The 16,686-nt window shown below is 46.9% G+C and overlaps 1 protein-coding gene across 1 annotated transcript in view; it reads right to left on the bottom strand.

The window, feature by feature from the left end:
- LOC109881226 (E3 ubiquitin-protein ligase SH3RF3-like) overlaps positions 1-4,534 on the bottom strand; it is a 32,962-nt gene extending 28,428 nt beyond the window's left edge. The window contains exons 1-2 of the mRNA XM_031797355.1: positions 4,393-4,534; positions 3,383-3,857 (exon numbers count right to left, since the gene is read on the bottom strand). Coding sequence (XP_031653215.1) covers positions 3,383-3,396 — 14 coding nt within the window. The 5' untranslated portion in view covers positions 3,397-3,857; positions 4,393-4,534. The remainder of the gene's footprint in view (positions 1-3,382; positions 3,858-4,392) is intronic.
- Positions 4,535-16,686: the final 12,152 nt, after the last annotated feature.

Consider the following 16,686-nt stretch of genomic DNA (forward strand, 5'->3'; position numbering starts at 1 on the left):
TGCACATTGTACTGGTACTCCCTGTATATAGCCATGTTATTACCTCGTACTCCTGCACATTGTACTGGTACTCCCTGTATATAGCCATGTTATTACCTCGTACCCCTGCACATTGTACTGGTACTCCCTGTATATAGCCATGTTATTACCTCGTACCCCTGCACATTGTACTGGTACTCCCTGTATATAGCCATGTTATTACCTCGTACCCCTGCACATTGTACTGGTACTCCCTGTATATAGCCATGTTATTACCTCGTACCCCTGCACATTGTACTGGTACTCCCTGTATATAGCCATGTTATTACCTCGTACCCCTGCACATTGACTCGGTACTGGTACTCCCTGTATATAGCCATGTTATTACCTCGTACCCCTGCACATTGACTCGGTACTGGTACTCCCTGTATATAGCCATGTTATTACCTCGTACCCCTGCACATTGTACTGGTACTCCCTGTATATAGCCATGTTATTACCTCGTACCCCTGCACATTGTACTGGTACTCCCTGTATATAGCCATGTTATTACCTCGTACCCCTGCACATTGACTCGGTACTGGTACTCCCTGTATATAGCCATGTTATTACCTCGTACCCCTGCACATTGACTCGGTACTGGTACTCCCTGTATATAGCCATGTTATTACCTCGTACCCCTGCACATTGACTCGGTACTGGTACTCCCTGTATATAGCCATGTTATTACCTCGTACCCCTGCACATTGTACTGGTACTCCCTGTATATAGCCATGTTATTACCTCGTACCCCTGCACATTGACTCGGTACTGGTACTCCCTGTATATAGCCATGTTATTACCTCGTACCCCTGCACATTGACTCGGTACTGGTACTCCCTGTATATAGCCATGTTATTACCTCGTACCCCTGCACATTGCCTCGGTACTGGTACTCCCTGTATATAGCCATGTTATTACCTCGTACCCCTGCACATTGTACTGGTACTCCCTGTATATAGCCATGTTATTACCTCGTACCCCTGCACATTGTACTGGTACTCCCTGTATATAGCCATGTTATTACCTCGTACCCCTGCACATTGTACTGGTACTCCCTGTATATAGCCATGTTATTACCTCGTACCCCTGCACATTGACTCGGTACTGGTACTCCCTGTATATAGCCATGTTATTACCTCGTACCCCTGCACATTGACTCGGTACTGGTACTCCCTGTATATAGCCATGTTATTACCTCGTACCCCTGCACATTGACTCGGTACTGGTACTCCCTGTATATAGCCATGTTATTATCTTACTATTTCCTTGTTTTTTTATGAAGCAAATTGTTCTTACCTTTTAACTCTGTATTGTTGGAAAGAGCTCGTAAGTAAAGCATTTCACAGAAACATCTACACCCGTTGTATTTGGCACGTGACAATAAAATGTTTATTTGATTGTAATTCGTAACATATCATACTAAATGGGGTGTACAGGATTGACATTTACTATGTTGGACGAGAAGAACTGCACTGTTCAACCGATCCAGTAAATGTGGAGGAGGAGTTAAGATGGGGTGTGGCCCATAGAGATGGAAAGAGGCCTCATTGTATCTGTGCAATTATGGCGTCTGTGACAGCCTCAAAGGCACTATCTCCATTTTGAAGTAGTACATTTTCTTCTTCACGATTGGTTGATCTCTCCTGATGACCCGGTTGGACATGACTCCAACAGTGTCAACCAACAGGGATCAGACAATGGGGTCGGAAGTCCCACCCAGTTGACTACGTTAAAATGGTGCAGTATTTCCTGGTGCTGCCCATGGTAATACGGCCTTTTGGCCACTAGAGGCCTCTATCGTCTATGTAGCCTCCAAAAGCGGAAGTGGGTTCACAGGGTCTTTCCATTTCTCCTGAAAACCGAAACATCCGGTTGTTGCCAGTAGGCTACCTTCATGATGAGATTATTATGGATAAAAGCTAGATCATTTTTATTTGTCAAAAGGCAGCCAAGCATCAGGTCTTATTCTGGTGACATGATGATTGATGCTTGACTGCCTTTTGACAAATAACAATTATTTATTGGAAAGCAGTATCAAGCTCATCACCATCCAATTTCACCACCCTGTGAAGTTCATCACAATTGATTTCATTTCTTGTCTAATAAACAACATGTTTTCCCGAGTCGTAGTGGGAGGACCACACCACATATCATCGCTTGACTCCAGTACTTCCATATGATGGTTATTATATCAACATTTCTGCATGTGGCGTTTCCACTGACATTTCTCACATAATCACAGCGTATTTTGTTTTGTAGACATTAGTAGTTTGCCGACAGATTGGCTGTATCCATCTGGCCTTTCGTCACATTTCTTTTATCTGACTTGAACTTTACTCGTATGAAAAGGTTGGATGGAAACCTGGTTAACATGGGTAAATCAGTTATCCATTGGATGTAAGAAAGGGAACTTGGAGTTTGGAGTTGAGTGTGTGGATGAAATTCTAGCCATGAATGGGATCAAATCACCGTAGGAGCACTATACCAGCATGGATCAAATCACTGTAGGAGCACTACTGTATACCAGCATGGATCAAACCACTGTATGAGCACTATACCAGCATGGATAAAATCCCTGTAGGAGCACTACTGTATACCAGCATGGATCAAATCCCTGTAGGAGCACTATACCAGCATGGGTCAAACCCCTGTAGGAGCACTATACCAGCATGGATCGAATCACTGTAGGAGCACTATACCAGCATGGATCAAATCACTGTAGGAGCACTACTGTATACCAGCATGGATCAAATCCCTGTAGGAGCACTACTGTATACCAGCATGGATCAAATCACTGTAGGAGCACTACTGTATACCAGCATGGATCAAATCCCTGTAGGAGCACTACTGTATACCAGCATGGATCAAATCCCTGTAGGAGCACTACTGTATACCAGCATGGATCAAATCACTGTAGGAGCACTATACCAGCATGGATCAAATCACTGTAGGAGCACTACTGTATACCAGCATGGATCAAATCACTGTAGGAGCACTACTGTATACCAGCATGGATCAAATCACTGTAGGAGCACTACTGTATACCAGCATGGATCAAACCCCTGTAGGAGCACTACTGTATACCAGCATGGATCAAATCCCTGTAGGAGCACTATATCAGCAGTATTTTCCACTTTAAAATGTATGTCAAACAAAAACCAGTGATTTAAGTTAAACAAACCAAACAACTCTTTGCACACTTAACACATTTTACCAAAACACATTTAGTTGAAGATCAGTCCAAATGTAAAGTTTAGTGACAGAATACCAGTTGGTGCTGTCATTCTGCACTAGTCATTGAGTGAGTTTCACATCATAACTTCAAAGGAGAGTGGATCCATAATAACACCCAGCTACTCACCTCATTCCTTCCATGCTGCCTCTCTCTGTGCTGCTGATCAGACTGTGGGTTCTGTTGTTGTTGTTTCTGATGCTGCTGCTGGGCCTCCCTGCCCCTGGCAGAGGTTACCATATATCGGGCAGACGGTTTGTTCCTGTCCTGACCTGGCTCCATGGACCCCTGGTTGAGCCCCTTCAAGAGCCGAACCAGGAGGTTAGGGGGCAGCTCCTCCACCGACCTGGCCTGGACCAGGGTATGACACTCTGGGCAGTGGAGCGCAATCTTGGCCCCGGGCCTGGAGTTCTCCTGTTGATGCAGGCTGGGCTTCCAGGGGGTATCCTGGCAAGGCAGGACCTTGGCTGAAACATCCAGCCGCTCTAAACACAGCTGGCACGTCAATAAGTCCAACACAGCCAGCTCCTCCATCTTAGAATGGGTGCAGGGTTCTGCTTCGGTGTGGCTATGTGTTCTCATTCATCAGACTGATTACAGCATTCTGGAAAGAAGGATAAAGAAATCAGAAGTTATATAAAGATTTCCTTTAAAAAAATCTCCCATGTATACAATTCTATACTACGTAATGTATTGTTATTACATTAAATACAGCCTAGTGATAATACTTTCCATTTGTAAACATCGCCTCGAATATGGTTTCTTCTTCTCTTGAGCTGTGCAGCTCGCGCACAAGTGTCATGTCACCTGCGGTTAGGCCGACTTGTTCAGGTAACCGGAAGTGCAATACCAAGCGACATACCTGTCTACTCAATCGAAAAACACCAACATACTCGCTGTAATGAATGACGTAGCGTGCTTGTTAAAATTACAGACAGTATACGGTAGATTTCAATAAACGTATGAAAATAAATGGCAAAAAAATTGGTTACGCGCTGGAACTGTCTCTAGCGCCTCGGCTGACGCAGTGGAAAGCCACACAATTGACACATCTCCTTGTCGATTTACAGACACGCGTTTCAATGCAATGTTTTAAATTCAAACCACATATTTGTCCACAATATCAATACATAGCCTACCTCTTTTGTCGGAAACACTCTTCTAAAGGCAAGTATGCTAACAAACATTCCCACGTCCAAACTGAACACGTTTTGCAACTGCACTTGCCAGACACTCGTATCGGTTTACACGTCTCATTCCTTAACCCTTGACTGGTAGGTGGCGGAGATTTCACCACTAAATCATTATATGTGTTTGTAAACAATCAAAACTGGAAAGGTACGTAGTCAGCACGTAACCAAACCATCACCACACAGCGGGCTATATCGCCAAACTGTAAAATACATACAAGTCACCTACATTATCGTTCTTAGTTTATCAAAAGGGTAATAGTTATTTTTCGTATGTAATATTTTGAAGTAGGCCTGACCATATACGGCCTGTGACAATGTGATTGGTGAGTATTTAACTGAATATAAAATGTGTACTACTGTGAAGCTATAATGAAGATTGTATCTGTACAATAGAAATTGATGCTGGCAGAAAGAAGTAGGCCTATCAGCAGGCTAATGATTTGAAGTGTCATGATATTGGCTCTGTTGTCGGAGTCGGCTGTCTCTCTCTCTCTATCATGTATCATGTCCTCCCTCTAGTGGTAGAAGGCACATTTCACACATTTAATCGGAAAATAGAGACATCTGCTATTACCATCTTTTAACTACGTATTATAACAGGGCAATAAAGAAATACTGCAATATTTCAGGCTCAAACCTCTGACATTTAATGCATTTTCTTGGAAACTCTTTGAACTTATTTATGTCAGTTAAATGACAATGATGAGGCGAGTAAGAAGAGGAGGACTGTGGTGGTGGTGATGATGATGTGGGTGATGAAATGCCATTCATGGCTAGAATTTCATCCACACACTCAACTCCAAACTCCAAGTTCCCTTTCTTACATCCAATGGATAACTGATTTACCCATGTTAACCAGGTTTCCATCCAACCTTTTCATACGAGTAAAGTTCAAGTCAGATAAAAGAAATGTGACGAAAGGCCAGATGGATACAGCCAATCTGTCGGCAAACTACTAATGTCTACAAAACAAAATACGCTGTGATTATGTGAGAAATGTCAGTGGAAACGCCACATGCACAAATATTGATATAATAACCATCATATGGAAGTACTGGAGTCAAGCGATGATATGTGGTGTGGTCCTCCCACTACGACTCGGGAAAACATGTTGTTTATTAGACAAGAAATGAAATCAATTGTGATGAACTTCACAGGGTGGTGAAATTGGATGATGATGAGCTTGATACTGCTTTCCAATAAATAATTGTTATTTGTCAAAAGGCAGTCAAGCATCAATCATCATGTCACCAGAATAAGACCTGATGCTTGGCTGCCTTTTGACAAATAAAAATGATCTAGCTTTTATCCATAATAATCTCATCATGAAGGTAGCCTACCAGCAACAACCGGATGTTTCGGTTTTCAGGAGAAATGGAAAGACCCTGTGAACCCACTTCCGCTTTTGGAGGCTACATAGACGATAGAGGCCTCTAGTGGCCAAAAGGCTGTATTACCATGTGCAGCGCCATCACCAGGAAATACTGCACCATTTTAACGTAGTCAACTGGGTGGGACTTCCGACCCCATTGTCTGATCCCTGTTGGTTGACACTGTTGGAGTCATGTCCAACCGGGTCATCAGGAGAGATCAACCAATCGTGAAGAAGAAAATGTACTACTTCAAAATGGAGATAGTGCCTTTGAGGCTGTCACAGACGCCATAATTGCACAGATACAATGAGGCCTCTTTCCATCTCTATGGGCCACACCCCATCTTAACTCCTCCTCCACATTTACTGGATCGGTTGAACAGTGCAGTTCTTCTCGTCCAACATAGTAAATGTCAATCCTGTACACCCCAATTAGTATGGTATGTTACGTTTCCTATGGTATGTATTCATTTCTGGTTGTCCATCATCCATTTAGTATGATATGTTACGAATTACAATCAAATAAACATTTTATTGTCACGTGCCAAATACAACGGGTGTAGATGTTTCTGTGAAATGCTTTACTTACGAGCTCTTTCCAACAATACAGAGTTAAAAGGTAAGAACAATTTGCTTCATAAAAAAACAAGGAAATAGTAAGATAATAACATCTGTTACAACTTTGCAAAACGTATCATATGGTACGAATTCCAATTCGTTGTGGCTAACGTTAGCTAGGTGGCTAGGTGGCTAATGCTAACATTAGCTAGGTGGCTCACGTTAGCTGGGTTAGGGTTTGGAGTTAGGTAAAAGGGATAGGGGAATGGTTAGCTAACATGCTAAGTAGTTGCAAAGTAGCTAAAAAAGCTAAAGTTGTCCGTGACGAGATTCAAACACTTAACCTTTGGGTTGCTAGATGTTTGTGTCATATTCGTTTTTGCCTTAAGTAACCTTCTGTCTTATGTAACCATACAAAACTTAACATATCATACTAATTTGGGTCTCACTGATTTACATTAACTATGTTACATCTAGTCTATGAGAGCAGGCTGTCTCGTCAAGACCAGTATCTAGTTTCAGGCAGGTTAGATTAGTAGCCAACCCGCACTGTGTCTGTGAGACGGTGCGGCAGCGTAGCCTAGTGGTTAGAGCGTTGGACTAGTTCAACGAGTTCAAACCCCCGAGCTGACATGGTACAAATCTGTCGTTCTGCCCCTGAACAGGCAGTTAACCACTGTTCCCAGGCCGTCATTGAAAATAAGAATTTGTTCTTAACTGACTTGCCTGGTTAAATAAAAAAGACCAGTATGTAGGTGATCTAGTTTCAGGCAGGTTAGATTAGTAGACTACCCACACTGTGTCTGTGAGCTGTTGGCTAGAGCCCACGTGCCAAGACCAGTATCTAGTTTCAGGCAGGTTAGATTAGTAGACTACCCACACTGTGTCTGTGAGCTGTTGGCTAGAGCCCACGTGCCAAGACCAGTATCTAGTTTCAGGCAGGTTAGATTAGTAGACTACCCACACTGTGTCTGTGAGCTGTTGGCTAGAGCCCACGTGCCAAGACCAGTATCTAGTTTCAGGCAGGTTAGATTAGTAGACTACCCACACTGTGTCTGTGAGCTGTTGGCTAGAGCCCACGTGCCAAGACCAGTATCTAGTTTCAGGCAGGTTAGATTAGTAGACTACCCACACTGTGTCTGTGAGCTGTTGGCTAGAGCCCACGTGCCAAGACCAGTATCTAGTTTCAGGCAGGTTAGATTAGTAGACTACCCACACTGTGTCTGTGAGCTGTTGGCTAGAGCCCACGTGCCAAGACCAGTATCTAGTTTCAGGCAGGTTAGATTAGTAGACTACCCACACTGTGTCTGTGAGCTGTTGGCTAGAGCCCACGTGCCAAGACCAGTATCTAGTTTCAGGCAGGTTAGATTAGTAGACTACCCACACTGTGTCTGTGAGCTGTTGGCTAGAGCCCACGTGCCAAGACCAGTATCTAGTTTCAGGCAGGTTAGATTAGTAGACTACCCACACTGTGTCTGTGAGCTGTTGGCTAGAGCCCACGTGCCAAGACCAGTATCTAGTTTCAGGCAGGTTCGATTAGTAGACTACTCACACTGTGTCTGTGAGCTGTTGGCTAGAGCCCACGTGCCAAGACCAGTATCTAGTTTCAGGCAGGTTAGATTAGTAGACTACCCACACTGTGTCTGTGAGCTGTTGGCTAGAGCCCACGTGCCAAGACCAGTATCTAGTTTCAGGCAGGTTAGATTAGTAGACTACCCACACTGTGTCTGTGAGCTGTTGGCTAGAGCCCACGTGCCAAGACCAGTATCTAGTTTCAGGCAGGTTAGATTAGTAGACTACCCACACTGTGTCTGTGAGCTGTTGGCTAGAGCCCACGTGCCAAGACCAGTATCTAGTTTCAGGCAGGTTAGATTAGTAGACTACCCACACTGTGTCTGTGAGCTGTTGGCTAGAGCCCACGTGCCAAGACCAGTATCTAGTTTCAGGCAGGTTAGATTAGCAGACTACCCACACTGTGTCTGTGAGCTGTTGGCTAGAGCCCACGTGCCAAGACCAGTATCTAGTTTCAGGCAGGTTAGATTAGTAGACTACCCACACTGTGTCTGTGAGCTGTTGGCTAGAGCCCACGTGCCAAGACCAGTATCTAGTTTCAGGCAGGTTAGATTAGTAGACTACCCACACTGTGTCTGTGAGCTGTTGGCTAGAGCCCACGTGCCAAGACCAGTATCTAGTTTCAGGCAGGTTAGATTAGTAGACTACCCACACTGTGTCTGTGAGCTGTTGGCTAGAGCCCACGTGCCAAGACCAGTATCTAGTTTCAGGCAGGTTAGATTAGTAGACTACCCACACTGTGTCTGTGAGCTGTTGGCTAGAGCCCACGTGCCAAGACCAGTATCTAGTTTCAGGCAGGTTAGATTAGTAGACTACCCACACTGTGTCTGTGAGCTGTTGGCTAGAGCCCACGTGCCAAGACCAGTATCTAGTTTCAGGCAGGTTAGATTAGTAGACTACCCACACTGTGTCTGTGAGCTGTTGGCTAGAGCCCACGTGCCAAGACCAGTATCTAGTTTCAGGCAGCTTAGATTAGTAGACTACCCACACTGTGTCTGTGAGCTGTTGGCTAGAGCCCACGTGCCAAGACCAGTATCTAGTTTCAGGCAGGTTAGATTAGTAGACTACCCACACTGTGTCTGTGAGCTGTTGGCTAGAGCCCACGTGCCAAGACCAGTATCTAGTTTCAGGCAGGTTAGATTAGTAGACTACCCACACTGTGTCTGTGAGCTGTTGGCTAGAGCCCACGTGCCAAGACCAGTATCTAGTTTCAGGCAGGTTAGATTAGTAGACTACCCACACTGTGTCTGTGAGCTGTTGGCTAGAGCCCACGTGCCAAGACCAGTATCTAGTTTCAGGCAGGTTAGATTAGTAGACTACCCACACTGTGTCTGTGAGCTGTTGGCTAGAGCCCACGTGCCAAGACCAGTATCTAGTTTCAGGCAGGTTAGATTAGTAGACTACCCACACTGTGTCTGTGAGCTGTTGGCTAGAGCCCACGTGCCAAGACCAGTATCTAGTTTCAGGCAGGTTAGATTAGTAGACTACCCACACTGTGTCTGTGAGCTGTTGGCTAGAGCCCACGTGCCAAGACCAGTATCTAGTTTCAGGCAGGTTAGATTAGTAGACTACCCACACTGTGTCTGTGAGCTGTTGGCTAGAGCCCACGTGCCAAGACCAGTATCTAGTTTCAGGCAGGTTAGATTAGTAGACTACCCACACTGTGTCTGTGAGCTGTTGGCTAGAGCCCACGTGCCAAGACCAGTATCTAGTTTCAGGCAGGTTAGATTAGTAGACTACCCACACTGTGTCTGTGAGCTGTTGGCTAGAGCCCACGTGCCAAGACCAGTATCTAGTTTCAGGCAGGTTAGATTAGTAGACTACCCACACTGTGTCTGTGAGCTGTTGGCTAGAGCCCACGTGCCAAGACCAGTATCTAGTTTCAGGCAGGTTAGATTAGTAGACTACCCACACTGTGTCTGTGAGCTGTTGGCTAGAGCCCACGTGCCAAGACCAGTATCTAGTTTCAGGCAGGTTAGATTAGTAGACTACCCACACTGTGTCTGTGAGCTGTTGGCTAGAGCCCACGTGCCAAGACCAGTATCTAGTTTCAGGCAGGTTAGATTAGTAGACTACCCACACTGTGTCTGTGAGCTGTTGGCTAGAGCCCACGTGCCAAGACCAGTATCTAGTTTCAGGCAGGTTAGATTAGTAGACTACCCACACTGTGTCTGTGAGCTGTTGGCTAGAGCCCACGTGCCAAGACCAGTATCTAGTTTCAGGCAGGTTAGATTAGTAGACTACCCACACTGTGTCTGTGAGCTGTTGGCTAGAGCCCATGTGCCAAGACCAGTATCTAGTTTCAGGCAGGTTAGATTAGTAGACTACCCACACTGTGTCTGTGAGCTGTTGGCTAGAGCCCACGTGCCAAGACCAGTATCTAGTTTCAGGCAGGTTAGATTAGTAGACTACCCACACTGTGTCTGTGAGCTGTTGGCTAGAGCCCACGTGCCAAGACCAGTATCTAGTTTCAGGCAGGTTAGATTAGTAGACTACCCACACTGTGTCTGTGAGCTGTTGGCTAGAGCCCACGTGCCAAGACCAGTATCTAGTTTCAGGCAGGTTAGATTAGTAGACTACCCACACTGTGTCTGTGAGCTGTTGGCTAGAGCCCACGTGCCAAGACCAGTATCTAGTTTCAGGCAGGTTAGATTAGTAGACTACCCACACTGTGTCTGTGAGCTGTTGGCTAGAGCCCACGTGCCAAGACCAGTATCTAGTTTCAGGCAGGTTAGATTAGTAGACTACCCACACTGTGTCTGTGAGCTGTTGGCTAGAGCCCACGTGCCAAGACCAGTATCTAGTTTCAGGCAGGTTAGATTAGTAGACTACCCACACTGTGTCTGTGAGCTGTTGGCTAGAGCCCACGTGCCAAGACCAGTATCTAGTTTCAGGCAGGTTAGATTAGTAGACTACCCACACTGTGTCTGTGAGCTGTTGGCTAGAGCCCACGTGCCAAGACCAGTATCTAGTTTCAGGCAGGTTAGATTAGTAGACTACCCACACTGTGTCTGTGAGCTGTTGGCTAGAGCCCACGTGCCAAGACCAGTATCTAGTTTCAGGCAGGTTAGATTAGTAGACTACCCACACTGTGTCTGTGAGCTGTTGGCTAGAGCCCACGTGCCAAGACCAGTATCTAGTTTCAGGCAGGTTAGATTAGTAGACTACCCACACTGTGTCTGTGAGCTGTTGGCTAGAGCCCACGTGCCAAGACCAGTATCTAGTTTCAGGCAGGTTAGATTAGTAGACTACCCACACTGTGTCTGTGAGCTGTTGGCTAGAGCCCACGTGCCAAGACCAGTATCTAGTTTCAGGCAGGTTAGATTAGTAGACTACCCACACTGTGTCTGTGAGCTGTTGGCTAGAGCCCACGTGCCAAGACCAGTATCTAGTTTCAGGCAGGTTAGATTAGTAGACTACCCACACTGTGTCTGTGAGCTGTTGGCTAGAGCCCACGTGCCAAGACCAGTATCTAGTTTCAGGCAGGTTAGATTAGTAGACTACCCACACTGTGTCTGTGAGCTGTTGGCTAGAGCCCACGTGCCAAGACCAGTATCTAGTTTCAGACAGGTTAGATTAGTAGACTACCCACACTGTGTCTGTGAGCTGTTGGCTAGAGCCCACGTGCCAAGACCAGTATCTAGTTTCAGGCAGGTTAGATTAGTAGACTACCCACACTGTGTCTGTGAGCTGTTGGCTAGAGCCCACGTGCCAAGACCAGTATCTAGTTTCAGGCAGGTTAGATTAGTAGACTACCCACACTGTGTCTGTGAGCTGTTGGCTAGAGCCCACGTGCCAAGACCAGTATCTAGTTTCAGGCAGGTTAGATTAGTAGACTACCCACACTGTGTCTGTGAGCTGTTGGCTAGAGCCCACGTGCCAAGACCAGTATCTAGTTTCAGGCAGGTTAGATTAGTAGACTACCCACACTGTGTCTGTGAGCTGTCTGCTAGAGCCCACGTGCCAAGACCAGTATCTAGTTTCAGGCAGGTTAGATTAGTAGACTACCCACACTGTGTCTGTGAGCTGTTGGCTAGAGCCCACGTGCCAAGACCAGTATCTAGTTTCAGGCAGGTTAGATTAGTAGACTACCCACACTGTGTCTGTGAGCTGTTGGCTAGAGCCCACGTGCCAAGACCAGTATCTAGTTTCAGGCAGGTTAGATTAGTAGACTACCCACACTGTGTCTGTGAGCTGTTGGCTAGAGCCCACGTGCCAAGACCAGTATCTAGTTTCAGGCAGGTTAGATTAGTAGACTACCCACACTGTGTCTGTGAGCTGTTGGCTAGAGCCCACGTGCCAAGACCAGTATCTAGTTTCAGGCAGGTTAGATTAGTAGACTACCCACACTGTGTCTGTGAGCTGTTGGCTAGAGCCCACGTGCCAAGACCAGTATCTAGTTTCAGGCAGGTTAGATTAGTAGACTACCCACACTGTGTCTGTGAGCTGTTGGCTAGAGCCCACGTGCCAAGACCAGTATCTAGTTTCAGGCAGGTTAGATTAGTAGACTACCCACACTGTGTCTGTGAGCTGTTGGCTAGAGCCCACGTGCCAAGACCAGTATCTAGTTTCAGGCAGGTTAGATTAGTAGACTACCCACACTGTGTCTGTGAGCTGTTGGCTAGAGCCCACGTGCCAAGACCAGTATCTAGTTTCAGGCAGGTTAGATTAGTAGACTACCCACACTGTGTCTGTGAGCTGTTGGCTAGAGCCCACGTGCCAAGACCAGTATCTAGTTTCAGGCAGGTTAGATTAGTAGACTACCCACACTGTGTCTGTGAGCTGTTGGCTAGAGCCCACGTGCCAAGACCAGTATCTAGTTTCAGGCAGGTTAGATTAGTAGACTACCCACACTGTGTCTGTGAGCTGTTGGCTAGAGCCCACGTGCCAAGACCAGTATCTAGTTTCAGGCAGGTTAGATTAGTAGACTACCCACACTGTGTCTGTGAGCTGTTGGCTAGAGCCCACGTGCCAAGACCAGTATCTAGTTTCAGGCAGGTTAGATTAGTAGACTACCCACACTGTGTCTGTGAGCTGTTGGCTAGAGCCCATGTGCCAAGACCAGTATCTAGTTTCAGGCAGGTTAGATTAGTAGACTACCCACACTGTGTCTGTGAGCTGTTGGCTAGAGCCCACGTGCCAAGACCAGTATCTAGTTTCAGGCAGGTTAGATTAGTAGACTACCCACACTGTGTCTGTGAGCTGTTGGCTAGAGCCCACGTGCCAAGACCAGTATCTAGTTTCAGGCAGGTTAGATTAGTAGACTACCCACACTGTGTCTGTGAGCTGTTGGCTAGAGCCCACGTGCCAAGACCAGTATCTAGTTTCAGGCAGGTTAGATTAGTAGACTACCCACACTGTGTCTGTGAGCTGTTGGCTAGAGCCCACGTGCCAAGACCAGTATCTAGTTTCAGGCAGGTTAGATTAGTAGACTACCCACACTGTGTCTGTGAGCTGTTGGCTAGAGCCCACGTGCCAAGACCAGTATCTAGTTTCAGGCAGGTTAGATTAGTAGACTACCCACACTGTGTCTGTGAGCTGTTGGCTAGAGCCCACGTGCCAAGACCAGTATCTAGTTTCAGGCAGGTTAGATTAGTAGACTACCCACACTGTGTCTGTGAGCTGTTGGCTAGAGCCCACGTGCCAAGACCAGTATCTAGTTTCAGGCAGGTTAGATTAGTAGACTACCCACACTGTGTCTGTGAGCTGTTGGCTAGAGCCCACGTGCCAAGACCAGTATCTAGTTTCAGGCAGGTTAGATTAGTAGACTACCCACACTGTGTCTGTGAGCTGTTGGCTAGAGCCCATGTGCCAAGACCAGTATCTAGTTTCAGGCAGGTTAGATTAGTAGACTACCCACACTGTGTCTGTGAGCTGTTGGCTAGAGCCCACGTGCCAAGACCAGTATCTAGTTTCAGGCAGGTTAGATTAGTAGACTACCCACACTGTGTCTGTGAGCTGTTGGCTAGAGCCCACGTGCCAAGACCAGTATCTAGTTTCAGGCAGGTTAGATTAGTAGACTACCCACACTGTGTCTGTGAGCTGTTGGCTAGAGCCCACGTGCCAAGACCAGTATCTAGTTTCAGGCAGGTTAGATTAGTAGACTACCCACACTGTGTCTGTGAGCTGTTGGCTAGAGCCCACGTGCCAAGACCAGTATCTAGTTTCAGGCAGGTTAGATTAGTAGACTACCCACACTGTGTCTGTGAGCTGTTGGCTAGAGCCCATGTGCCAAGACCAGTATCTAGTTTCAGGCAGGTTAGATTAGTAGACTACCCACACTGTGTCTGTGAGCTGTTGGCTAGAGCCCACGTGCCAAGACCAGTATCTAGTTTCAGGCAGGTTAGATTAGTAGACTACCCACACTGTGTCTGTGAGCTGTTGGCTAGAGCCCACGTGCCAAGACCAGTATCTAGTTTCAGGCAGGTTAGATTAGTAGACTACCCACACTGTGTCTGTGAGCTGTTGGCTAGAGCCCACGTGCCAAGACCAGTATCTAGTTTCAGGCAGGTTAGATTAGTAGACTACCCACACTGTGTCTGTGAGCTGTTGGCTAGAGCCCACGTGCCAAGACCAGTATCTAGTTTCAGGCAGGTTAGATTAGTAGACTACCCACACTGTGTCTGTGAGCTGTTGGCTAGAGCCCACGTGCCAAGACCAGTATCTAGTTTCAGGCAGGTTAGATTAGTAGACTACCCACACTGTGTCTGTGAGCTGTTGGCTAGAGCCCACGTGCCAAGACCAGTATCTAGTTTCAGGCAGGTTAGATTAGTAGACTACCCACACTGTGTCTGTGAGCTGTTGGCTAGAGCCCACGTGCCAAGACCAGTATCTAGTTTCAGGCAGGTTAGATTAGTAGACTACCCACACTGTGTCTGTGAGCTGTTGGCTAGAGCCCACGTGCCAAGACCAGTATCTAGTTTCAGGCAGGTTAGATTAGTAGACTACCCACACTGTGTCTGTGAGCTGTTGGCTAGAGCCCACGTGCCAAGACCAGTATCTAGTTTCAGGCAGGTTAGATTAGTAGACTACCCACACTGTGTCTGTGAGCTGTTGGCTAGAGCCCACGTGCCAAGACCAGTATCTAGTTTCAGGCAGGTTAGATTAGTAGACTACCCACACTGTGTCTGTGAGCTGTTGGCTAGAGCCCACGTGCCAAGACCAGTATCTAGTTTCAGGCAGGTTAGATTAGTAGACTACCCACACTGTGTCTGTGAGCTGTTGGCTAGAGCCCACGTGCCAAGACCAGTATCTAGTTTCAGGCAGGTTAGATTAGTAGACTACCCACACTGTGTCTGTGAGCTGTTGGCTAGAGCCCACGTGCCAAGACCAGTATCTAGTTTCAGGCAGGTTAGATTAGTAGACTACCCACACTGTGTCTGTGAGCTGTTGGCTAGAGCCCACGTGCCAAGACCAGTATCTAGTTTCAGGCAGGTTAGATTAGTAGACTACCCACACTGTGTCTGTGAGCTGTCTGCTAGAGCCCACGTGCCAAGACCAGTATCTAGTTTCAGGCAGGTTAGATTAGTAGACTACCCACACTGTGTCTGTGAGCTGTTGGCTAGAGCCCACGTGCCAAGACCAGTATCTAGTTTCAGGCAGGTTAGATTAGTAGACTACCCACACTGTGTCTGTGAGCTGTTGGCTAGAGCCCACGTGCCAAGACCAGTATCTAGTTTCAGGCAGGTTAGATTAGTAGACTACCCACACTGTGTCTGTGAGCTGTTGGCTAGAGCCCACGTGCCAAGACCAGTATCTAGTTTCAGGCAGGTTAGATTAGTAGACTACCCACACTGTGTCTGTGAGCTGTTGGCTAGAGCCCACGTGCCAAGACCAGTATCTAGTTTCAGGCAGGTTAGATTAGTAGACTACCCACACTGTGTCTGTGAGCTGTTGGCTAGAGCCCACGTGCCAAGACCAGTATCTAGTTTCAGGCAGGTTAGATTAGTAGACTACCCACACTGTGTCTGTGAGCTGTTGGCTAGAGCCCACGTGCCAAGACCAGTATCTAGTTTCAGGCAGGTTAGATTAGTAGACTACCCACACTGTGTCTGTGAGCTGTTGGCTAGAGCCCACGTGCCAAGACCAGTATCTAGTTTCAGGCAGGTTAGATTAGTAGACTACCCACACTGTGTCTGTGAGCTGTTGGCTAGAGCCCACGTGCCAAGACCAGTATCTAGTTTCAGGCAGGTTAGATTAGTAGACTACCCACACTGTGTCTGTGAGCTGTTGGCTAGAGCCCACGTGCCAAGACCAGTATCTAGTTTCAGACAGGTTAGATTAGTAGACTACCCACACTGTGTCTGTGAGCTGTTGGCTAGAGCCCACGTGCCAAGACCAGTATCTAGTTTCAGGCAGGTTAGATTAGTAGACTACCCACACTGTGTCTGTGAGCTGTTGGCTAGAGCCCACGTGCCAAGACCAGTATCTAGTTTCAGGCAGGTTAGATTAGTAGACTACCCACACTGTGTCTGTGAGCTGTTGGCTAGAGCCCACGTGCCAAGACCAGTATCTAGTTTCAGGCAGGTTAGATTAGTAGACTACCCACACTGTGTCTGTGAGCTGTTGGCTAGAGCCCACGTGCCAAGACCAGTATCTAGTTTCAGGCAGGTTAGATTAGTAGACTACCCACACTGTGTCTGTGAGCTGTCTGCTAGAGCCCACGTGCCAAGACCAGTATCTAGTTTCAGGCAGGTTAGATTAGTAGACTACCCACACTGTGTCTGTGAGCTGTCGGC

Source organism: Oncorhynchus kisutch, linkage group LG19 (assembly GCF_002021735.2).
Source record: "Oncorhynchus kisutch isolate 150728-3 linkage group LG19, Okis_V2, whole genome shotgun sequence".
Taxonomy (NCBI): domain Eukaryota; kingdom Metazoa; phylum Chordata; class Actinopteri; order Salmoniformes; family Salmonidae; genus Oncorhynchus; species Oncorhynchus kisutch.